The 23329-nt window shown below is 44.3% G+C and overlaps 1 protein-coding gene across 14 annotated transcripts in view; it reads right to left on the reverse strand.

The window, feature by feature from the left end:
• Window positions 1-883: 883 nt before the first annotated feature.
• The window catches only part of epb41a (erythrocyte membrane protein band 4.1a), a 122773-nt gene continuing 100327 nt past the window's right edge, over window positions 884-23329 (reverse strand). For 11 of the 14 annotated variants that reach the window (XM_041903771.2, XM_041903763.1, XM_041903769.1 and 8 more), the window contains 5 exons: window positions 21240-21368; window positions 20425-20538; window positions 9686-9766; window positions 9028-9153; window positions 884-2228 (listed from right to left, as the gene is read on the reverse strand). In XM_041903771.2, coding sequence (XP_041759705.1) covers window positions 9055-9153; window positions 9686-9766; window positions 20425-20538; window positions 21240-21368 — 423 coding nt within the window. In that variant the 3' untranslated portion in view covers window positions 884-2228; window positions 9028-9054. The other 3 variants (XM_041903772.1, XM_041903761.1, XM_041903758.1) reach the window with 2 other exon arrangements.

A 23329-nucleotide genomic window follows, 5' to 3' on the forward strand; every position in this document is an offset into this window, starting at 1 on the left:
AAATCACTTTTTTGACTGCACTGGGCCTTTAACATTGATTCTCTAATCAACCCCAATTAATCCTAATCCTGTTTGGATTTGGCTTGAACCTTTCTCGTACTGACTTCTTCTAGATCGAAGATATATACACTACATGACCAAAAGTATGTGGACACCTGCTCGTCGAACATCTCATTCCAAAATCATGGGCATTAATATGGAGTTGGTCCCCCCTTTGCTGCTATAACAGCCTCCACTCTTCTGGGAAGGATTTCCACTAGATGTTGGAACATTGCTGCGGGGTTTTGCTTCAATTCAGCCACAAGCATTCGTGAGGTCGGGCACTGATTTTGGGCGATTAGGCCTGGCTCGCAGTCGGCGTTCCAATTCATCCCAACGGTGTTTGATGGGCTTGAGGTCAGGGCTCTGTGCATGCCAGTCAAGTTGTTCCACACCAATCTCGACAAAATCTCTTAGGCTTGTGTGCGGCTGCTCGGCCATGGAAACCCATTTCATGAAGCTCCAGACGAACAGTTCTTGTGCTGACGTTGCTTCCAGAGGCAGTTTGGAACTCGGTAGTGAGTGTTGCAACCGAGGACAGACAATTTTTACGCGCTACGCACTTCAGCACTGGGTGGTCCCGTTCTGTGTGCTTGTGTGGCCTACCAATTCGCGGCTGAGCTGTGGTTGCTCCTAGATGTTTCCACTTCACAATAACAACACTTACAGTTGACCGGGGCAGCTCTAGCAGGGCAGAAATTTGACGAACTGACTTGTTGGAAAGGTGGTATCCTATGACGGTGCCATGTTGAAAGTCACTGAGCTCTTCAGTAAGGCCATTCTACTACCAATGTTTGTCTATGGAGATTGCATGGCTGTGTGTTCGATTTTTACACCTGTAAGCAACGGGTGTGGCTGAAATAGCCAAATCCACTAATTTGAAGCGGTCTCCACATACTTTTGGCCATGTAGTGTATGTTCTGTACAGTGGTCCATCTCTGTGGATGAGTAAACACTGCCCACTTTGGTAGAAAAGTATCAATACAGGAAAATGAATGCAGGACATTGTAAAGTTGCCTCTGCTGCTCTGCCATGCCCGGTACAAATGAATGACTGGTATGTTGTGTAGCTGGTGGTTGGAATGTTCTGTGAGTAGCCTAATACAAAAACATTTAACTACAAACCTGCACTGAAAAGTCAGGTTGATCTAAAATGCTGGATACATACACACATATAAGACAGAGGATGTAAATAAAGTAATAAATATAAATAAAATCATGTTATTTCAATACACTGCTTCTTTCCCTCCAGTCCTGATGAAGACCCTTTTCTCCAGTGTTACTATAACAACAACGACCACTAAAACAGTCAAAAGGAATATTCCAGAAGAGCATGAAGTCATATCTTCAAAAGACCAGAAAGATTCTTAAATTGGCCCCCAAAAATGTTTGGATGAAATTAGATATTTTTTACACTTAAATTGAAAAAATACTTTTCACATTGAGAGGGAAAAATAAATGTTACAAACTTTTTGTACTGTACAAGAGATGAAACCAAACTTGGTTGTAAAGTTGTTTGATTTGAAGAGGGATCCTCGTATCACGATGGTTTAAGAGTTCCAGAAAAATCACCCACAATCCCTTGTTATCATCCGCCTTCAGAATAAGAGTCCCTTCAAAGTTGACCTTGAAGATACCGATATTTCCAATTACGACGATAAGAAAACTCTTAGAAAAATATGAACAAAGTTCCTGCAATCTCTACACAATTAAAATACCAAGTGCCCTTTAAAAATTATCGTTAAAATCTCCAGACAAATGGGAGAAAGAGGAAAAAATTTAAATACTTTATTTCAACATTTTTGTTGTTTAGAAAAGTCCAGTTCGGTCGTTTGGGATTTGGCAGTAGAGTGGAATGGAGAGCGAAAGAGAGGGATTGTGGGTAGTCCTAGGGAATTCTGGGAGTTTTCTGGAGAGTTCTGTTTGTTCCCTTCTCTTTCGGTTGAACTCCATTGGCTGGGAGGTTCAAGGTTCATAGTTCAAAAGTGAAGCTTGTTCTCTCTGGTTGGTTGGACTGGTCCAATCTGGTATGGTGTGTGTCTGTCTCCAAGGCAGTGCAGTTGGGTGGGGGTGGGGGGCTCTGCGGTAAACATGTATGAATGGTGGTGACACAAGCGGAGAAGGGTGGGGGTGGGGGAGGGCTGTGTGTGAGTTCATCTTCCCCAGGCGCGTGGTAGTTTTGGTCCCCAGCTTGACAGACAGTGGACAGAGAGACACAACTTCAGTAACTACCTCAACATTCCCCTGATCCAACACTCAAGATAAAAAGCAGAGAAGAAAGTGAGGGGAAACACTTTTTTAAAAAGCAGGATACCGACAGGGAGGTTGGAGCATGCAGGAGCCTGGTGGAGACAAGGAACGGGTGGGTGGGGTGGTTGGGAGAAGCGGAGAGGGAGGGAGGGAGTAGGATTGTTAGTGGTGTTCTCTGGCTTCACTGATGTAAACACTGTTAGGTTGATGGAATGTGTAAATTAAACAGAGCAGGACTCTATGAACACAGGGTTCCATGAACACAGGGTTCCATGAACACAGAGCTCCATGAACACAGAGCTCCATGAACACAGAGCTCCATGAACACAGAGCTCCATGAACACAGAGCTCCATGAACACAGGGTTCCATGAACACAGGGTTCCATGAACACAGGGCCTGAACACAGGGCTCCATGAACACAGGGCCTGAACACAGGGCTCCATGAACACAGAGCTCCATGAACACAGAGCTCCATGAACACAGGGTTCCATGAACACAGGGCCTGAACACAGGGCTCCATGAACACAGAGCTCCATGAACACAGGGTTCCATGAACACAGGGCCTGAACACAGGGCTCCATGAACACAGGGCCTGAACACAGGGCTCCATACACACAGGCCCTGAACATGGTGGGAACTCACAGCGAGGGCACTCTCTCCCCGTCTCTCCCCCCTGTCTCCCCCTGTCTCCCCCTGTCTCCCCCCTGTCTCCTCCCTGTCTCTCCCTGTCTCTCCCTGTCTCCCCCCTGTCTCCTCCCTGTCTCCCCCTGTCTCCCCCTGTCTCAGAGGGAGGGGGTGGCAGGCACTGTGTGTACACATACCACACTGGCAGCTGGCTAAACAGCACCAGACTCCTAGCCTACGTCCCAAATGTCACCCTGCTTGCTACAAAATGAACTATGTTTGACCAGGAACCTAGTCAAAAGCAGTGCACTATATAGAACCTGGTGAAACGTAGGTCACATTGTAGGGAATAGGGTGCCATTTGGAATGCAAACTGAGCCTGGGTGCTTTAACTGGACGCAAACATGCAGGGCTATAATTAAAGCCACATGGGCACCAGTGTTTACAGACCTCATGCAGAGATGCCCTGTTTCATGTAGGAACAGACCTGACTGGTAAACTGTTATAACCAAATCCACGCACTTTAACGGCCGGTGCTAAAATTGCAAGGACCTGCAGTTTTAAGTTGTAATATACAGTGCATTCGGAAAGTTTCAGACCCCTTGACTTTTTCCACATGTTGTTACGTTACAGCCTTATTCAAAAATGGATTAAATGTAATGTTTCCCTCATCAATCTACACACAATACCCCATACTGACAAAACAAAAACAGGTTTGTAGAAAGTTTTGCAAATATATATATATATAAAAAGAACTTATTTACATAAGTATTCAGACCCTTTGCTATTAGACTCGAAATTTTGATCAGGTGCAATCCTGTTTCCATTGATCATCCTTGAGATGTTTCTACAACTTGATTGGAGTCCACCTGTGGTAAATTCAATTGATTGGACATGATTTGGAAAGACACACACCTGTCGATATAAGGTCCCACAGTTGACAGTGAATGTCAGAGCAAAAACCAAGCCATGAGGTCGAAGGAATTGTCTGTAGAGCTCCGAGATTGTGTTGAGGCGCAGATCTGGGGAAGGGTGCCAAAAAAATTCTGCAGCATTGAAGGTCCCCAAGAACACAGTGGTCTCCATCATTGTTAAATGGAAGAAGTTTGGAACCACCAATTATCTTCCTAGAGCTGGCCGCCCGGCCAAACTGAGCAATCGGGGGAGAAGGGACTTGGTCAGGGAGGTGACCAAGTACCCGATGGTCACTCTGACAAAGCTCCAGAGTTCTTCTGTGGAGATGGGAGAACCTTCCAGAAGGACAACCGTCTCTGCAGCACTCCACCAATCAGGCCTTTATGATAGAGTTGCCAGACGAAAGCCACTCCTCAGTAAAAGGCACATGACAGCCAGCTTGAAGTTTGCCAAAAGGCACCTGAAGGACTCTCTGGTCTGATGAAACCAAGATTGAACTCTATGGCCTGAATGCCAAACGTCACGTCTGGAGGAAGCCTGGCACCATCCCTACGGTGAAGCATGGTGGTGGCAGCATCATGCTGTGGGGATGTTTTTCAGCGTCAGGGACTGGGAGACTAGTCAGGATGGAGGGAAAGATGAATGGAGCAAAGTACAGAGAGATCCTTGATGAAAACCTGCTCCAGAGCGATCAGGACCTCAGACTGGGGCAAAGGTTCACCTTCCAACAGGACAACGACCCTAAGCACACAGCCAAGACAATGCAGGAGTGACTTCGGGACAAGTCTCTGAATGTCCTTGAGTGGCCCAGCCAGAGCCCGGACTTGAACCCGATCTAACATCTCTGGAGAGACCTGAAAATAGCTGTGCAGCGAAGCTGACCATCCAACCTGACAGAGCTTGAGAGGATCTGCAGAGAAGAATGGGAGAAACTCCCCAAATACAGGTGTGTCAAGCTTTTAGCGTCATACCCAAGAAGACTCAAGGCTGTAATCGCTGCCAAAGGTGCTTCAACAAAGTACTGAGTAAAGCGTCTGAATAATTATGTAAATATTATATTTCAGTTGTTGTTTTTTAGAGATTTGCAAACACTTCTAAAAACCTGTTTTTGGTTTGTCATTATGGGGTATTGTGTGTAGATTGATGAGGGGAAAAAAATACAATATTATCCATTTCCGAATAAGGCTGTAACGTAACAAAATGTGGAAAAAGTCAAGGGGTCTGAATACTTTACGAATGCACTGTATGTATGCATGTCCAGTGTCAGTAGCATGCAGTGCTTTGAACTGAATCGACAGACTGGGTTGGGAGGAGGGATTGAGTTGAACTGAATGGACAGACTGGGTTGGGAGGAGGGATTGAGTTGAACTGAATCGACTGACTGGGTTGGGAGGAGGGATTGAGTTGAACTGAATCGACAGACTGGGTTGGGAGGAGGGATTGAGTTGAACTGAATGGACAGACGGTTGGGAGGAGGGATTGAGTTGAACTGAATGGACAGACCGGGTTGGGAGGAGGGATTGAGTTGAACTGAATGGACAGACCGGGTTGGGAGGAGGGATTGAGTTGAACTGAATGGACAGATGGTTGGGAGGAGGGATTGAGTTGAACTGAATGGACAGACGGTTGGGAGGAGGGATTGAGTTGAACTGAATCGACAGACGGTTGGGAGGAGGGATTGAGTTGAACTGAATTGACAGACTGGGTTGGGAGGAGGGATTGAGTTGAACTGAATGGACAGACGGTTGGGAGGAGGGATTGAGTTGAACTGAATGGACAGACGGTTGGGAGGAGGGATTGAGTTGAACTGAATGGACAGACGGTTGGGAGGAGGGATTGAGTTGAACTGAATGGATAGACTGGGTTGGGAGGAGGGATTGAGTTGAACTGAATGGACAGACGGTTGGGAGGAGGGATTGAGTTGAACTGAATCGACAGACGGTTGGGAGGAGGGATTGAGTTGAACTGAATGGACAGACGGTTGGGAGGAGGGATTGAGTTGAACTGAATGGACAGACGGTTGGGAGGAGGGATTGAGTTGAACTGAATCGACAGACGGTTGGGAGGAGGGATTGAGTTGAACTGAATCGACAGACGGTTGGGAGGAGGGATTGAGTTGAACTGAATTTACCACACACTACCACTACCACACACTAACACTACCACACAATAACACACACTAACACTACCACACACTACCACACACTAACACACACTACCACTACCACACACTAACACTACCACACAATAACACACACTAACACTACCACACACTACCACACACTAACACACACTACCACTACCACACACTACCACACACTACCACACACTACCACACACTACCACACACTAACACTACCACACACTACCACACACTACCACACACTACCACACACTAACACTACCACACACTAACACTACCACACACTACCACACACTAACACTACCACACACTAACACTACCACACACTAACACTACCACACACTACCACTACCACACACTAACACTACCACACACTAACACACACTAACACTACCACACACTACCACACACTAACACTACCACACATTACCACACATTACCACACATTACCACACACTAACACTACCACACACTAACACTACCACACACTACCACACAGGTACTACTGACCTGGTTATAGGAGGGGTTAATCTGGGGTTAGGGTTAGGGTTACTACTGACCTGGTTATAGGAGAGGTGAGCCTGGGGTTAATCTGGGGTTAGGGTTAGGGGTACTACTGACCTGGTTATAGGAGAGGTGAGTCTGGGGTTAATCTGGGGTTAGGGGTACTACTGACCTGGTTATAGGAGAGGTGAGTCTGGGGTTAATCTGGGGTTAGGGTTAGGGGTACTACTGACCTGGTTATAGGAGAGGTGAGTCTGGGGTTAATCTGGGGTTTGGGTTAGGGGTACTACTGACCTGGTTATAGGAGAGGTGAGTCTGGGGTTAATCTGGGGTTAGGGTTAGGGGTACTACTGACCTGGTTATAGGAGAGGTGAGCCTGGGGTTAATCTGGGGTTAGGGTTAGGGTTACTACTGACCTGGTTATAGGAGAGGTGAGTCTGGGGTTAATCTGGGGTTAGGGTTACTACTGACCTGGTTATAGGAGAGGTGAGTCTGGGGTTAATCTGGGGTTAGGGTTAGGGGTACTACTGACCTGGTTATAGGAGAGGTGAGTCTGGGGTTAATCTGGGGTTAGGGTTAGGGTTACTACTGACCTGGTTATAGGAGAGGTGAGTCTGGGGTTAATCTGGGGTTAGAGTTACTACTGACCTGGTTATAGGAGAGGTGAGTCTGGGGTTAATCTGGGGTTAGGGTTAGGGGTACTACTGACCTGGTTATAGGAGAGGTGAGTCTGGGGTTAATCTGGGGTTAGGGTTAGGGGTACTACTGACCTGGTTATAGGAGAGGTGAGTCTGGGGTTAATCTGGGGTTAGGGTTAGGGGTACTACTGACCTGGTTATAGGAGAGGTGAGTCTGGGGTTAATCTGGGGTTAGGGTTAGGGGTACTACTGACCTGGTTATAGGAGAGGTGAGTCTGGGGTTAATCTGGGGTTAGGGTTAGGGGTACTACTGACCTGGTTATAGGAGAGGTGAGTCTGGGGTTAATCTGGGGTTAGGGTTAGGGGTACTACTGACCTGGTTATAGGAGAGGTGAGTCTGGGGTTAATCTGGGGTTAGGGGTACTACTGACCTGGTTATAGGAGAGGTGGGTCTGGGGTTAATCTGGGGTTAGGGTTACTACTGACCTGGTTATAGGAGAGGTGAGTCTGGGGTTAATCTGGGGTTAGGGTTAGGGGTACTACTGACCTGGTTATAGGAGAGGTGAGTCTGGGGTTAATCTGGGGTTAGGGTTAGGGGTACTACTGACCTGGTTATAGGAGAGGTGAGTCTGGGGTTAATCTGGGGTTAGGGTTAGGGGTACTACTGACCTGGTTATAGGAGAGGTGAGTCTGGGGTTAATCTGGGGTTAGGGTTAGGGGTACTACTGACCTGGTTATAGGAGAGGTGAGTCTGGGGTTAATCTGGGGTTAGGGTTAGGGGTACTACTGACCTGGTTATAGGAGAGGTGAGTCTGGGGTTAATCTGGGGTTAGGGTTAGGGGTACTACTGACCTGGTTATAGGAGAGGTGAGTCTGGGGTTAATCTGGGGTTAGGGGTACTACTGACCTGGTTATAGGAGAGGTGGGTCTGGGGTTAATCTGGGGTTAGGGTTACTACTGACCTGGTTATAGGAGAGGTGAGTCTGGGGTTAATCTGGGGTTAGGGTTAGGGGTACTACTGACCTGGTTATAGGAGAGGTGAGTCTGGGGTTAATCTGGGGTTAGGGTTAGGGGTACTACTGACCTGGTTATAGGAGAGGTGAGCCTGGGGTTAATCTGGGGTTAGGGTTAGGGTTACTACTGACCTGGTTATAGGAGAGGTGAGCCTGGGGTTAATCTGGGGTTAGGGTTACTACTGACCTGGTTATAGGAGAGGTGAGTCTGGGGTTAATCTGGGGTTAGGGTTAGGGGTACTACTGACCTGGTTATAGGAGAGGTGAGCCTGGGGTTAATCTGGGGTTAGGGTTAGGGTTACTACTGACCTGGTTATAGGAGAGGTGAGCCTGGGGTTAATCTGGGGTTAGGGTTACTACTGACCTGGTTATAGGAGAGGTGAGTCTGGGGTTAATCTGGGGTTAGGGTTAGGGGTACTACTGACCTGGTTATAGGAGAGGTGGGTCTGGGGTTAATCTGGGGTTAGGGTTAGGGTTACTACTGACCTGGTTATAGGAGAGGTGAGTCTGGGGTTAATCTGGGGTTAGGGTTAGGGGTACTACTGACCTGGTTATAGGAGAGGTGAGTCTGGGGTTAATCTGGGGTTAGGGTTACTACTGACCTGGTTATAGGAGAGGTGAGTCTGGGGTTAATCTGGGGTTAGGGTTAGGGGTACTACTGACCTGGTTATAGGAGAGGTGAGTCTGGGGTTAATCTGGGGTTAGGGTTAGGGGTACTACTGACCTGGTTATAGGAGAGGTGAGTCTGGGGTTAATCTGGGGTTAGGGTTACTACTGACCTGGTTATAGGAGAGGTGAGTCTGGGGTTAATCTGGGGTTAGGGTTAGGGGTACTACTGACCTGGTTATAGGAGAGGTGAGTCTGGGGTTAATCTGGGGTTAGGGTTAGGGGTACTACTGACCTGGTTATAGGAGAGGTGAGCCTGGGGTTAATCTGGGGTGATCTCTGTTTCCTGGTGCACCACCACTCTGGTCACAGACATGTCCGGGTGCTGCTCCTTCGCCTCCTTGATGGCCTGGGCCAGAGCCTGAGAAGAGGGAATACACACACACACACACATACACACACACACACACACACACACACACACACACACACACACGGGGACACACAAAACACGGACACACACACACACACACAAATACATAGGGGAAGATTCAATACATTGAAATTGATGGCACTAATAAAAAGGCTATACATACATTAAAGACTTGATTTTGTAAACACAATCACCCCACAGGGAAATACAGTCGCTAAAACCCACACGACTACACAGTTGGAAATGTTCATTACCCAAGTAAACACTGAAAGGGGTACTACATTCGGACAAGACCGCGTTCAGTTAACATCACATCAACAAACAAGCTCTTTTCTCTTTTTTGATTTGATTTGTAACAATAATACAGAGGAATGAAATGTTAAAAAGTATAGATTATATGTGATAGCTCTAAACCAGAGGAATAATATATTGTTACTCCACTGAAGTGGTCTCTAACGGAATACATACAGAGCCAGCTAGCACAGAGCTGGGGGCTGCTATTAGAATTCTGTCCCCTCACCTTATCATGATCAATCTCTGTGTCCCCAGTTATAACAATCCTCTTCTCAATGCGAGTCTCTGAGATCCCTCCTTTCACCGTCTGAAAGAGAGAGAGACAAAGAGAAAGAGATTTTCTTTAAAAGGGTTGAGGACCAGAAATATCAACGGTCAGGGGAAGAGAGAGAAAGAGGGAAAGAGAGAAACTAATTCAGAGGATACTGTATAGAGAGAGGGCAGCTTTGACCTGACAACATACTGTTAGAGAGATACTATATAGAGAGAGGGCAGCTTTGACCTGACAACATACTGTTAGAGAGATACTGTATAGAGAGAGGGCAGCTTTGACCTGACAACATACTGTTAGAGAGATACTGTATAGAGAGAGGGCAGCTTTGACCTGACAACATACTGTTAGAGAGATACTGTATAGAGAGAGGGCAGCTTTGACCTGACAACATACTGTTAGAGAGATAATATATAGAGAGAGGGCAGCTTTGACCTGACAACATACTGTATAGAGAGATACTGTATAGAGAGAGGGCAGCTTTGACCTGAAAACATACTGTATAGAGAGATACTGTATAGAGAGAGGGCAGCTTTGACCTGACAACATACTGTTAGAGAGATAATATATAGAGAGAGGGCAGCTTTGACCTGACAACATACTGTATAGAGAGATACTGTATAGAGAGAGGGCAGCTTTGACCTGAAAACATACTGTATAGAGAGATACTGTATAGAGAGAGGGCAGCTTTGACCTGACAACATACTGTATAGAGAGATACTGTATAGAGAGAGGGCAGCTTTGACCTGACAACATACTGTTAGAGAGATAATATATAGAGAGAGGGCAGCTTTGACCTGACAACATACTGTATAGAGAGATACTGTATAGAGAGAGGGCAGCTTTGACCTGAAAACATACTGTATAGAGAGATACTGTATAGAGAGAGGGCAGCTTTGACCTGACAACATACTGTATAGAGAGATACTGTATAGAGAGAGGGCAGCTTTGACCTGACAACATACTGTTAGAGAGATACTGTATAGAGAGAGGGCAGCTTTGACCTGACAACATACTGTTAGAGAGATACTGTATAGAGAGAGGGCAGCTTTGACCTGACAACATACTGTATAGAGAGGATACTGTATAGAGAGAGGGCAGCTTTGACCTGAACACATACTGTATAGAGAGGATACTGTATAGAGAGAGGGCAGCTTTGACCTGACAACATACTGTATAGAGAGGATACTTTATTGAGAGAGGGCAGATTTGACCAGACAACATACTGTTAGCGAGAGGATAGCTTTGACCTGACAACATACTGTTAGAGAGATACTGTATAGAGAGAGGGCAGCTTTGACCTGACAACATACTGTTGGAGAGATACTGTATAGAGAGAGGGCAGCTTTGACCTGACAACATACTGCTAGAGAGATACTATATAGAGAGAGGGCAGCTTTGACCTGACAACATACTGTTAGAGAGATACTGTATAGAGAGAGGGCAGCTTTGACCTGACAACATACTGTTGGAGAGATACTGTATAGAGAGAGGGCAGCTTTGACCTGACAACATACTGTATAGAGAGATACTGTATAGAGAGAGGGCAGCTTTGACCTGACAACATACTGTTAGAGAGATACTGTATAGAGAGAGGGCAGCTTTGACCTGACAACATACTGTTAGAGAGATACTGTATAGAGAGAGGGCAGCTTTGACCTGACAACATACTGTTGGAGAGATACTATATAGAGAGAGGGCAGCTTTGACCTGACAACATACTGTTAGAGAGATACTGTATAGAGAGAGGGCAGCTTTGACCTGACAACATACTGTTGGAGAGATACTATATAGAGAGAGGGCAGCTTTGACCTGACAACATACTGTATAGAGAGATACTGTATAGAGAGAGGGCAGCTTTGACCTGAAAACATACTGTATAGAGAGATACTGTATAGAGAGAGGGCAGCTTTGACCTGACAACATACTGTTAGAGAGATACTGTATAGAGAGAGGGCAGCTTTGACCTGACAACATACTGTTAGAGAGATACTGTATAGAGAGAGGGCAGCTTTGACCTGACAACATACTGTATAGAGAGGATACTGTATAGAGAGAGGGCAGCTTTGACCTGACAACATACTGTATAGAGAGGATACTGTATAGAGAGGGCAGCTTTGACCTGACAACATACTGTATAGAGAGGATACTGTATAGAGAGGGCAGCTTTGACCTGACAACATACTGTATAGAGAGGATACTGTATAGAGAGAGGGCAGCTTTGACCTGACAACATACTGTATAGAGAGGATACTTTATTGAGAGAGGGCAGATTTGACCAGACAACATACTGTTAGCGAGAGGATAGCTTTGACCTGACAACATACTGTTAGAGAGATACTGTATAGAGAGAGGGCAGCTTTGACCTGACAACATACTGTTGGAGAGATACTGTATAGAGAGAGGGCAGCTTTGACCTGACAACATACTGTTGGAGAGATACTGTATAGAGAGAGGGCAGCTTTGACCTGACAACATACTGTTAGAGAGATACTGTATAGAGAGAGGGCAGCTTTGACCTGACAACATACTGTTAGAGAGATACTGTATAGAGAGAGGGCAGCTTTGACCTGACAACATACTGTTAGAGAGATACTGTATAGAGAGAGGGCAGCTTTGACCTGACAACATACTGTTGGAGAGATACTGTATAGAGAGAGGGCAGCTTTGAACTGACAACATACTGTTGGAGAGATACTGTATAGAGAGAGGGCAGCTTTGACCTGACAACATACTGTTAGAGAGATACTGTATAGAGAGAGGGCAGCTTTGACCTGACAACATACTGTTAGAGAGGATACTATATAGAGAGAGGGCAGCTTTGACCTGACAACATACTGTATAGAGAGATACTGTATAGAGAGAGGGCAGCTTTGACCTGACAACATACTGTTAGAGAGATACTGTATAGAGAGAGGGCAGCTTTGACATGACAACATACTGTATAGAGAGGATACTGTTTAGAGAGAGGGCAGCTTTGACCTGACAACATACTGTATAGAGAGGATACTGTATAGAGAGAGGGCAGCTTTGACCTGACAACATACTGTATAGAGAGGATACTGTGTAGAGAGAGGGCAGCTTTGACCTGACAACATACTGTATAGAGAGGATACTGTATAGAGAGAGGGCAGCTTTGACCTGACAACATACTGTATAGAGAGGATACTGTATTGAGAGAGGGCAGATTTGACCAGACAACATACTGTTAGCGAGAGGATAGCTTTGACCTGACAACATACTGTTAGAGAGATACTGTATAGAGAGAGGGCAGCTTTGACCTGACAACATACTGTTGGAGAGATACTGTGTAGAGAGAGGGCAGCTTTGACCTGACAACATACTATTAGAGAGATACTGTATAGAGAGAGGGCAGCTTTGACCTGACAACATACTGTTAGAGAGATACTGTGTAGAGAGAGGGCAGCTTTGACCTGACAACATACTGTATAGAGAGGATACTGTATAGAGAGAGGGCAGCTTTGACCTGACAACATACTGTTAGAGAGATACTGTATAGAGAGAGGGCAGCTTTGACCTGACAACATACTGTTAGAGAGATACTGTGTAGAGAGAGGGCAGCTTTGACCTGACAACATACTGTATAGAGAGGATACTGTATAGAGAGAGGGCAGCTTTGACCTGACAACATACTGTATAGAGAGATACTGTATAGAGAGAGGGCAGCTTTGACCTGACAACATACTGTTAGAGAGATACTGTGTAGAGAGAGGGCAGCTTTGACCTGACAACATACTGTATAGAGAGATACTATATAGAGAGAGGGCAGCTTTGACCTGACAACATACTGTTAGAGAGATACTGTGTAGAGAGAGGGCAGCTTTGACCTGACAACATACTGTATAGAGAGGATACTGTATAGAGAGAGGGCAGCTTTGACCTGACAACATACTGTATAGAGAGATACTGTATAGAGAGAGGGCAGCTTTGACCTGACAACATACTGTTAGAGAGATACTATATAGAGAGAGGGCAGCTTTGACCTGACAACATACTGTTAGAGAGGATACTATATAGAGAGAGGGCAGCTTTGACCTGACAACATACTGTATAGAGAGATACTGTATAGAGAGAGGGCAGCTTTGACCTGACAACATACTGCTGGAGAGATACTGTATAGAGAGAGGGTAGCTTTGACCTGACAACATACTGTATAGAGAGATACTGTATAGAGAGAGGGCAGCTTTGACCTGACAACATACTGTTAGAGAGATACTGTATAGAGAGAGGGCAGCTTTGACCTGACAATATACTGCTGGAGAGATACTGTATAGAGAGGGGGCAGCTTTGACCTGACAACATACTGTATAGAGAGATACTGTATAGAGAGAGGGCAGCTTTGACCTGACAATATACTGTACAGAGAGATACTGTGTAGAGAGAGGGCAGCTTTGACCTGACAACATACTGTATAGAGAGGATACTGTATAGAGAGAGGGCAGCTTTGACCTGAAAACATACTGTACAGAGAGATACTGTATAGAGAGAGGGCAGCTTTGACCTGACAACATACTGTTAGAGAGATACTATATAGAGAGAGGCAGCTTTGACCTGACAACATACTGTATAGAGAGATACTGTATAGAGAGAGGGCAGCTTTGACCTGACAACATACTGTACAGAGAGATACTGTGTAGAGAGAGGGCAGCTTTGACCTGACAACATACTGTTAGAGAGATACTGCATAGAGAGAGGGCAGCTTTGACCTGACAACATACTGTTAGAGAGATACTGTATAGAGAGAGGGCAGCTTTGACCTGACAACATACTGTACAGAGAGATACTGTGTAGAGAGAGGGCAGCTTTGACCTGACAACATACTGTTAGAGAGATACTGCATAGAGAGAGGGCAGCTTTGACCTGACAACATACTGTATAGAGAGATACTGTATAGAGAGAGGGCAGCTTTGACCTGACAACATACTGTATAGAGAGATACTGTATAGAGAGAGGGCAGCTTTGACCTGACAACATACTATATAGAGAGATACTGTATAGAGAGAGGGCAGCTTTGACCTGACAACATACTGTATAGAGAGATACTATATTGAGAGAGGGCAGCTTTGACCTGACAACATAATGTATAGAGAGATCCTGTATAGAGAGAGGGCAGCTTTGACCTGACAACATACTGTATAGAGAGATACTGTATAGAGAGAGGGCAGCTTTGACCTGACAACATACTGTTAGAGAGATACTGTGTAGAGAGAGGGCAGCTTTGACCTGACAACATACTGTATAGAGAGATACTATATAGAGAGAGGGCAGCTTTGACCTGACAACATACTGTTAGAGAGATACTGTGTAGAGAGAGGGCAGCTTTGACCTGACAACATACTGTATAGAGAGGATACTGTATAGAGAGAGGGCAGCTTTGACCTGACAACATACTGTATAGAGAGATACTGTATAGAGAGAGGGCAGCTTTGACCTGACAACATACTGTTAGAGAGATACTATATAGAGAGAGGGCAGCTTTGACCTGACAACATACTGTTAGAGAGGATACTATATAGAGAGAGGGCAGCTTTGACCTGACAACATACTGTATAGAGAGATACTGTATAGAGAGAGGGCAGCTTTGACCTGACAACATACTGCTGGAGAGATACTGTATAGAGAGAGGGTAGCTTTGACCTGACAACATACTGTATAGAGAGATACTGTATAGAGAGAGGGCAGCTTTGACCTGACAACATACTGTTAGAGAGATACTGTATAGAGAGAGGGCAGCTTTGACCTGACAATATACTGCTGGAGAGATACTGTATAGAGAGGGGGCAGCTTTGACCTGACAACATACTGTATAGAGAGATACTGTATAGAGAGAGGGCAGCTTTGACCTGACAATATACTGTACAGAGAGATACTGTGTAGAGAGAGGGCAGCTTTGACCTGACAACATACTGTATAGAGAGGATACTGTATAGAGAGAGGGCAGCTTTGACCTGAAAACATACTGTACAGAGAGATACTGTATAGAGAGAGGGCAGCTTTGACCTGACAACATACTGTTAGAGAGATACTATATAGAGAGAGGGCAGCTTTGACCTGACAACATACTGTATAGAGAGATACTGTATAGAGAGAGGGCAGCTTTGACCTGACAACATACTGTACAGAGAGATACTGTGTAGAGAGAGGGCAGCTTTGACCTGACAACATACTGTATAGAGAGGATACTGTATAGAGAGAGGGCAGCTTTGACCTGAAAACATACTGTTAGAGAGGATACTATATAGAGAGAGGGCAGCTTTGACCTGACAACATACTGTATAGAGAGATACTGTATAGAGAGAGGGTAGCTTTGACCTGACAACATACTGTTAGAGAGATACTATATAGAGAGAGGGCAGCTTTGACCTGACAACATACTGTATAGAGACATACTGTATAGAGAGAGGGCAGCTTTGACCTGACAACATACTACTGGAGAGATACTGTATAGAGAGAGGTCAGCTTTGACCTGACAACATACTGTTAGAGAGATACTGTATAGAGAGAGGGCAGCTTTGACCTGACAACATACTGTTAGAAAGATACTATATAGAGAGAGGGCAGCTTTGACCTGACAACATACTGTATAGAGAGATACTGTATAGAGAGAGGGCAGCTTTGACCTGACAACATACTGTATAGAGAGATACTGTATAGAGAGAGGGCAGCTTTGACCTGACAACATACTGTATAGAGAGGATACTGTATAGAGAGAGGGCAGCTTTGACCTGACAACATACTGCTGGAGAGATACTATATAGAGAGAGGGCAGCTTTGACCTGACAACATACTGTATAGAGAGATACTGTATAGAGAGAGGGCAGCTTTGACCTGACAACATACTGTATAGAGAGATACTATATAGAGAGAGGGCAGCTTTGACCTGACAACATACTGTATAGAGAGATACTGTATAGAGAGAGGGCAGCTTTGACCTGACAACATACTGTTAGAGAGATACTGTATAGAGAGAGGGCAGCTTTGACCTGACAACATACTGTTAGAGAGATATTGTATAGAGAGAGGGCAGCTTTGACCTGACAACATACTGTTAGAGAGATACTGTATAGAGAGAGGGCAGCTTTGACCTGACAACATACTGTTAGAGAGATACTGCATAGAGAGAGGGCAGCTTTGACCTGACAACATACTGTATAGAGAGATACTGTATAGAGAGAGGGCAGCTTTGACCTGACAACATACTGTATAGAGAGATACTGTATAGAGAGAGGGCAGCTTTGACCTGACAACATACTATATAGAGAGATACTGTATAGAGAGAGGGCAGCTTTGACCTGACAACATACTGTATAGAGAGATACTATATTGAGAGAGGGCAGCTTTGACCTGACAACATAATGTATAGAGAGATCCTGTATAGAGAGAGGGCAGCTTTGACCTGACAACATACTGTTAGAGAGATACTATATAGAGAGAGGGCAGCTTTGACCTGACAACATACTGTATAGAGAGATACTGTATAGAGAGAGGGCAGCTTTGACCTGACAACATACTGTTAGAGAGATACTGTATAGAGAGAGGGCAGCTTTGACCTGACAACATACTGTTAGAGAGATAATATATAGAGAGAGGGCAGCTTTGACCTGACAACATACTGTTAGAGAGATACTGTATAGAGAGAGGGCAGCTTTGACCTGACAACATACTGCTGGAGAGATACTGTGTAGAGAGAGGGCAGCTTTGACCTGACAACATACTGTTAGAGAGATACTGTATAGAGAGAGGGCAGCTTTGACCTGACAACATACTGTTAGAGAGATACTGTATAGAGAGAGGGCAGCTTTGACCTGACAACATTCTGTATAGAGAGGATACTGTATAGAGAGAGGGCAGCTTTGACCTGACAACATACTGTATAGAGAGGATACTGTATAGAGAGAGGGCAGCTTTGACCTGACAACATACTGTTAGAGAGATACTGTATAGAGAGAGGGCAGCTTTGACCTGACAACATACTGCTGGAGAGATACTGTATAGAGAGAGGGCAGCTTTGACCTGACAACATACTGTATAGAGAGATACTGTATAGAGAGAGGGCAGCTTTGACCTGACAACATACTGTATAGAGAGGATACTGTTCAGAGAGAGGGCAGCTTTGACCTGACAACATACTGTATAGAGAGGATACTGTATAGAGAGAGGGCAGCTTTGACCTGACAACATACTGTTAGAGAGATACTGTATAGAGAGAGGGCAGCTTTGACCTGACAACATACTGTTAGAGAGATCCTATATATAGAGAGGGCAGCTATTATTCTACGATGTACAAAATAGTAAAAATAAAGAATTACCCTTGAATGAGTAGGTGTGTCCAAACTTTTGACTGGTACTGTACATAAATAAAAAGTCAAATGGGACCTTCAGTAAATGAATGAGGGCCCAGTCACCAGGACAAAGGGAGAAATGAATGAGGGCCCATAAGACAAAGGGACCTTCAGTAAATGAATGAGGGCAGTAAGGAAACAGAGGGAAGACAAAGGGACTTCAGTAAATGAATGAGGGCCCAGTCACCAGGACAACAGGGACCTTCAGTAAATGAATGAGGGCCCAGTCACCAGGACAACAGGGCCCGTATTCAAAAAGCGGAATATTCAGAATTATTTATTTTCTTTCCAAAACACTTGAACGTGCTGTTTCTGACCAACTCTCTCGTTATCTCTCCATTAGAACGATCTTCTTCAGCCTAACCAGTCAGGCTTCAAGACCGGTCACTCAACCGAGACCGCTCTTCTCTCCGCTCTACCAAAGCTGACTCTCTCTCCTCTGTTCTCAGTCTCCTAGATCTATCCGCTGCTTTCGACAACGTCAACCCTCAGATCCTCCTCTCCCATCTCTCAGGGCTGTACGCAGACCCACGAGCTTAAAAACGGCTACATTTTCTCTCAGCTCCATGGCGAAATGAATTGAATTGCAGGAAATTAGCTTTAAAACTGCTAAATGTTCTCTTCGCCGCCAAAATGGGGGCCTCAAAAGTTCTTGCCCAGGGCCCGTACAGAATTTAGCCGCGCAGACGACCCACAATGCCATTTGCCACGTCCCATGCCACGCCCCCAGCCACGCCCACCCCTAAGCCCCTTTTTGATCCAGAAAATAAAACCCTGAACTTGTACAACCCTGCATTGTTAGAAATAATTTCATAATTATACAGTCAATTTCTTAAAATTGGTCACAAGAAGCCAAATTGAAATCTACCTTAAGTTAATGTATTGAAGAAGAGGGTGTTATTCATCACATTTTTACTTATTCTTTAGTCTGTGTGTGTTCTCACCACTCAACCTTTATGGTGGGTCACGACCAATGTTCCCTCCAAAACAATTTGGCACTGAACAAATTTCAGGTCTGCTGAGTGCACACTCTGAAACGTTCTGAAAATTCTGTGCAACTTCCGGCGCGCGTTTATTTTGAACACTGAGGCTGTACCTGCTTTAACTTACAGTTATAACAGTGGACAAGTAGGCTCCTGTGGCTATTTGATCATACTGCAGGCCTACCAGAGTGGCCTACCATCAAAAACAATGGAGAAAATGCATCCCATAACGTTTTAACATGGAAATAGCTGTTCTATCATTCAGCCTACAGTAGCAGCCAATGTGTGGTGTTCAATGTAGGCCTACATTCCATGAGACTTTTGAAAAAAACATGCAGGGCTTGACATTAACCTGTTTATCCATTTGCCCTTCAGACAAGGCGGTGACTGGAAATGTTGTGTTGTTTGACGCAAGAAACCACTTTACAAAATAAAATGCATTATTATTCCCATACCATTATTACAGAGAATCATACAAATTATGCTACCCTCTGCCTTTTGGCTACTTAGCTTATTCAAGCCTGTCTCAAATTATAACTCTGCCCCTTTAAGACATAAAAAAAAGCTTTTACCTGACTCGCTTTTCAAAGATGGCTAGAAATGCACACATTTTGTGCTCTTGTAGGAAGCAACCACTCCTCCATTGCTGACTATAAATTAGCTATAACTGGGCTAATAACTCACTAACTAGCAAAGGATATGAACAAATGTGCACACGTGGCTACATGCAGCTCTCGCTTTGATCTAAAATAAAGCGCATCTACTCACGACCGCTCATGCTGTAAACACAGTCCAGTTCAAAGTGAATGGCACAGATCCATTTATGGCAATGGTCTATTTGCATATTGGTATACTGCAGCTCTGATTGGTTATGGCGCACTGGTCTGTGTAGAGTAGGGGCTGAGTTGTGCCTGTAAATGCAATAGAATCCTACTCTGATGCGTTCTGCCTACACGAAAATCTCTTGCATAGTTAGTTTTACATAATAGGTCTTGCATAGTTTGTTTTGTTTCGGTATATTCCATTGCATCGATGATTCGATCACAATTCCCACAGTAGAGGGAAACGTTGATAGTGTTAACTAAAGGGGAAAACTAGAGAGTTGAGTGAAGTTCAATCTCGTGTTTCTCTGCGTGGGCTGATATTTCTTCTGCGCGGCATTCCCCGGGGGGAGCTGCACGCCTGCGCACGCACGCAGCTTAGAGGGAACATTGGTCACGACTCAAAAGGCACCTCAATGGGTGGGTCAAGAAAGCAAAATATGTTGGGAATCCCTACGCTAAATGACTCAAATGTAAAATCATCTAGAAGGCCAAACTGATCCTAGATCAGGAAGCACAGGACGTACCTTGGTGATCTGAGTGGTGGTGGTTGTACTGACTGTCTCTGAGGTGATGGTCTGGGCACTCAGCAGCACTCCAGAGTCCCTCTCTGCCATGTTGTCTACGGGCTGAAGGAGACACTATGTTATCACAAGGGGGAGAAAAGGGGTTGATTTAGGACTACATTGTCTACCACCCAAAAGGAGGAAAACACACTGAAACAGGACGGACTACCAGGACATAAGAAATGCTTGTTTTCAATTTTCCGTTGCAAGACGTTTTTTTAAAATGGTTTTCCGTTGGGTACTGTTGGGTTCTAGTTTGAAATACTTGCAATACTAGAAGTTAATGGTTACATGTATGAGGAATGTATATGGTGGGGTCAATGGAGTTTGGATAAGAAGTATGGGTCTGAAAAGCTACTAAGTAAGGGAAAAGGCAATCACATGGTTGCGGTCACTGATAAGGGTGGATAGCTGTGGATTAGTGAGGAATGTGGGCCGAGGTCAGGTTAGGTCACATGAAGGGAGAAGGAACAGTTTATTACACACATCACTTAAGTTCCTGCCTAGCAACAGAGATGTATTGGCTGTCCAGATGTGCAAGGAGTTGACTCCGCCCAGTAAAGGGTATAAACATATGTCTTTGTCTTTGCAGCTGTTGGACCCAGTGGGTGAATGAACTTGGTTTGAGCTTTTCCTAGTTGTCCTTTAGTTTTTATTCTGTTTATTTAGAATTTAACAGTACCCTTATGAATACGACCCAGTTCACTGTTAACACAAACTCATTGGGTTAATAAAGAGTTTTATTTAAGAAATACATTTCTAATGATCCCTCTCACCTGCGCTGACTCATAGGTAATGGTCTTGGTCTCAGTGTGCACGATGGGGACCTCCTTGTTAGAGACGTCTCCTCGCAGGGAGTTAGACACGTCTGAGATGGTGATAGTCTGTGTCTTCACCACGTTAGACTGTGAGGAAAGAGGGAAAATACATACAGTGAATATTGAGTTTGTCGTATATTATCTGCCTTCAGAAAGTATTCACACCCCTTGACTTTTTCCACATTTTGTTGTGGTACAGCCTGAACTTAAAATGGATTACATTGAGATGTTGAGTCACTGGCCTACACACAATACCCCATAATGTCAAAGTGGAATGATGTTTATAGAACTTCTTACAAATTAATTTAAAATGAAAAGCTGAAATGTCTTGAGTGAAAAAGTATTCAACCCCTTTGTTATGGTAAGCCTAAATCACTTCAGGAGTAAAAATTTGCTTAACAAGCTCTGTACCCCACACATAAAATTATCTGTAAGGTCCCTCAGTTGAGTAGTGAATTTCAAACACAGATTCAACCACAAAGACCAGGGAGGTTTTCCAATGCCTCGCAAAGAAGATAACCTATTGGTAAATGGGTAAAAAAATAAAATAAAATGGAATATCCCTTTGAGCATGGTGAAGTTATTAATTACACTTTGGATGGTGTATCAATACACCCAGTCACTACAAAGATACAGGCGTCCTTCCTAACGCAGTTGCCGGAGAGGAAGGAAACCGCTCAGGGATTTCACCATGAGTCCAATAGTGACTTTAAAACAGTTACAGAGTTTAATGGCTGTTATAGGAGAAAACTGAGGATGGATCAACAACATTGTAGTTTACTCCATGATACTAACATAAATGACAGTGAAAAGAAGGAAGCATGTTCAGATTAAAAATATTCCAAAACATACACATACATGTTTGCAATAAGGCACTAAAGTAAAACTGCAAAAAATGTGGCAAAGAAATTAACTGTATGTCCTGAATACAAAGCGTTAGGTTTGTGGCTTAAGCAACACAACACATCACTGAGTACAACTCTTCATATTTTCAAGCATGGTGGTGGCTGCATCATATTATGGGTATGCTTTTCATCGACAAGGAATAGGGAGTTTTTTTAGGATAAAAATAAATGGAATAGAGCTAAACACAGGCAAAATCCTAGAGGAAAACCTGGTTCAGTCTGCTTTCCAGCAGACACTGGGAGACAAATTCACCTTTCAGCAGGACAATAACCTACAACTCAAGGCCAAATATACACTGGAGTTGCTTAAGACGAAGTGAGTGGCCTAGTTACAATTTTGACTTAAATCGGCTTGAAAATCTATGGCAAGACTTGAAAATGGTTGTCTAGCAATGTTCAACAACCAACTTGACAGAGAATGAAGAATTTTTAAAACAATAATGTGCAAATATTGTACAATCCAGGTGTGCAACGCTCTTAGAGACTTACCCAGAAAGACTCACAGCTGTAATCGCTGCCAAAGGTGATTCTCTAACATCTATTAACTCAGGAGTGTGAATACTTATGTAAATGAGATATTTCTGTATTTCATTTTCAATACATTTGCAAAAAAAAAATCAAAAATTATGTTTTCACTTTGTCTTTATGGGGTATTGTGTGTAGATGGGTGAGAGAGAAAAAAAAATCAATTGAATCCATTTTGAATTCAGGCTGTTAACAACAAAATGTGTAATAAGTGAAGGGGTAGGAATACTTTCTGAAGGCACTGTATCTAACTGCATACTTGATCTATTATAACCCACTATACCATGACATAACTACAGTATGCAGCATACATACAGTGAATGAATATGTTTCTCCTCTGTACTGTATTCTCTCCTAACCCGTCTATGCCTAAAATAGACCCACTATGACCCATATATTTAAGAACCCTCGTCGTATGAAGTATGGCCTGAAAATACTAGATAGATCATAGCATGGATTTAATATTCATACTATGTGACGATCCCCTGTCTATCCATTCCCCTTGTGCTGTAGGTGTGGCTCTAGCCTAGAGACTATCATCCCATCCCAGACAGGGTGTCTCGGACAAATCTGCTTAAACTAAAAGTAGACAAACGTTTTGCAGCGTAGGTGTTGGGA

Source organism: Coregonus clupeaformis, chromosome 17 (assembly GCF_020615455.1).
Source record: "Coregonus clupeaformis isolate EN_2021a chromosome 17, ASM2061545v1, whole genome shotgun sequence".
Lineage (NCBI taxonomy): Eukaryota > Metazoa > Chordata > Actinopteri > Salmoniformes > Salmonidae > Coregonus > Coregonus clupeaformis.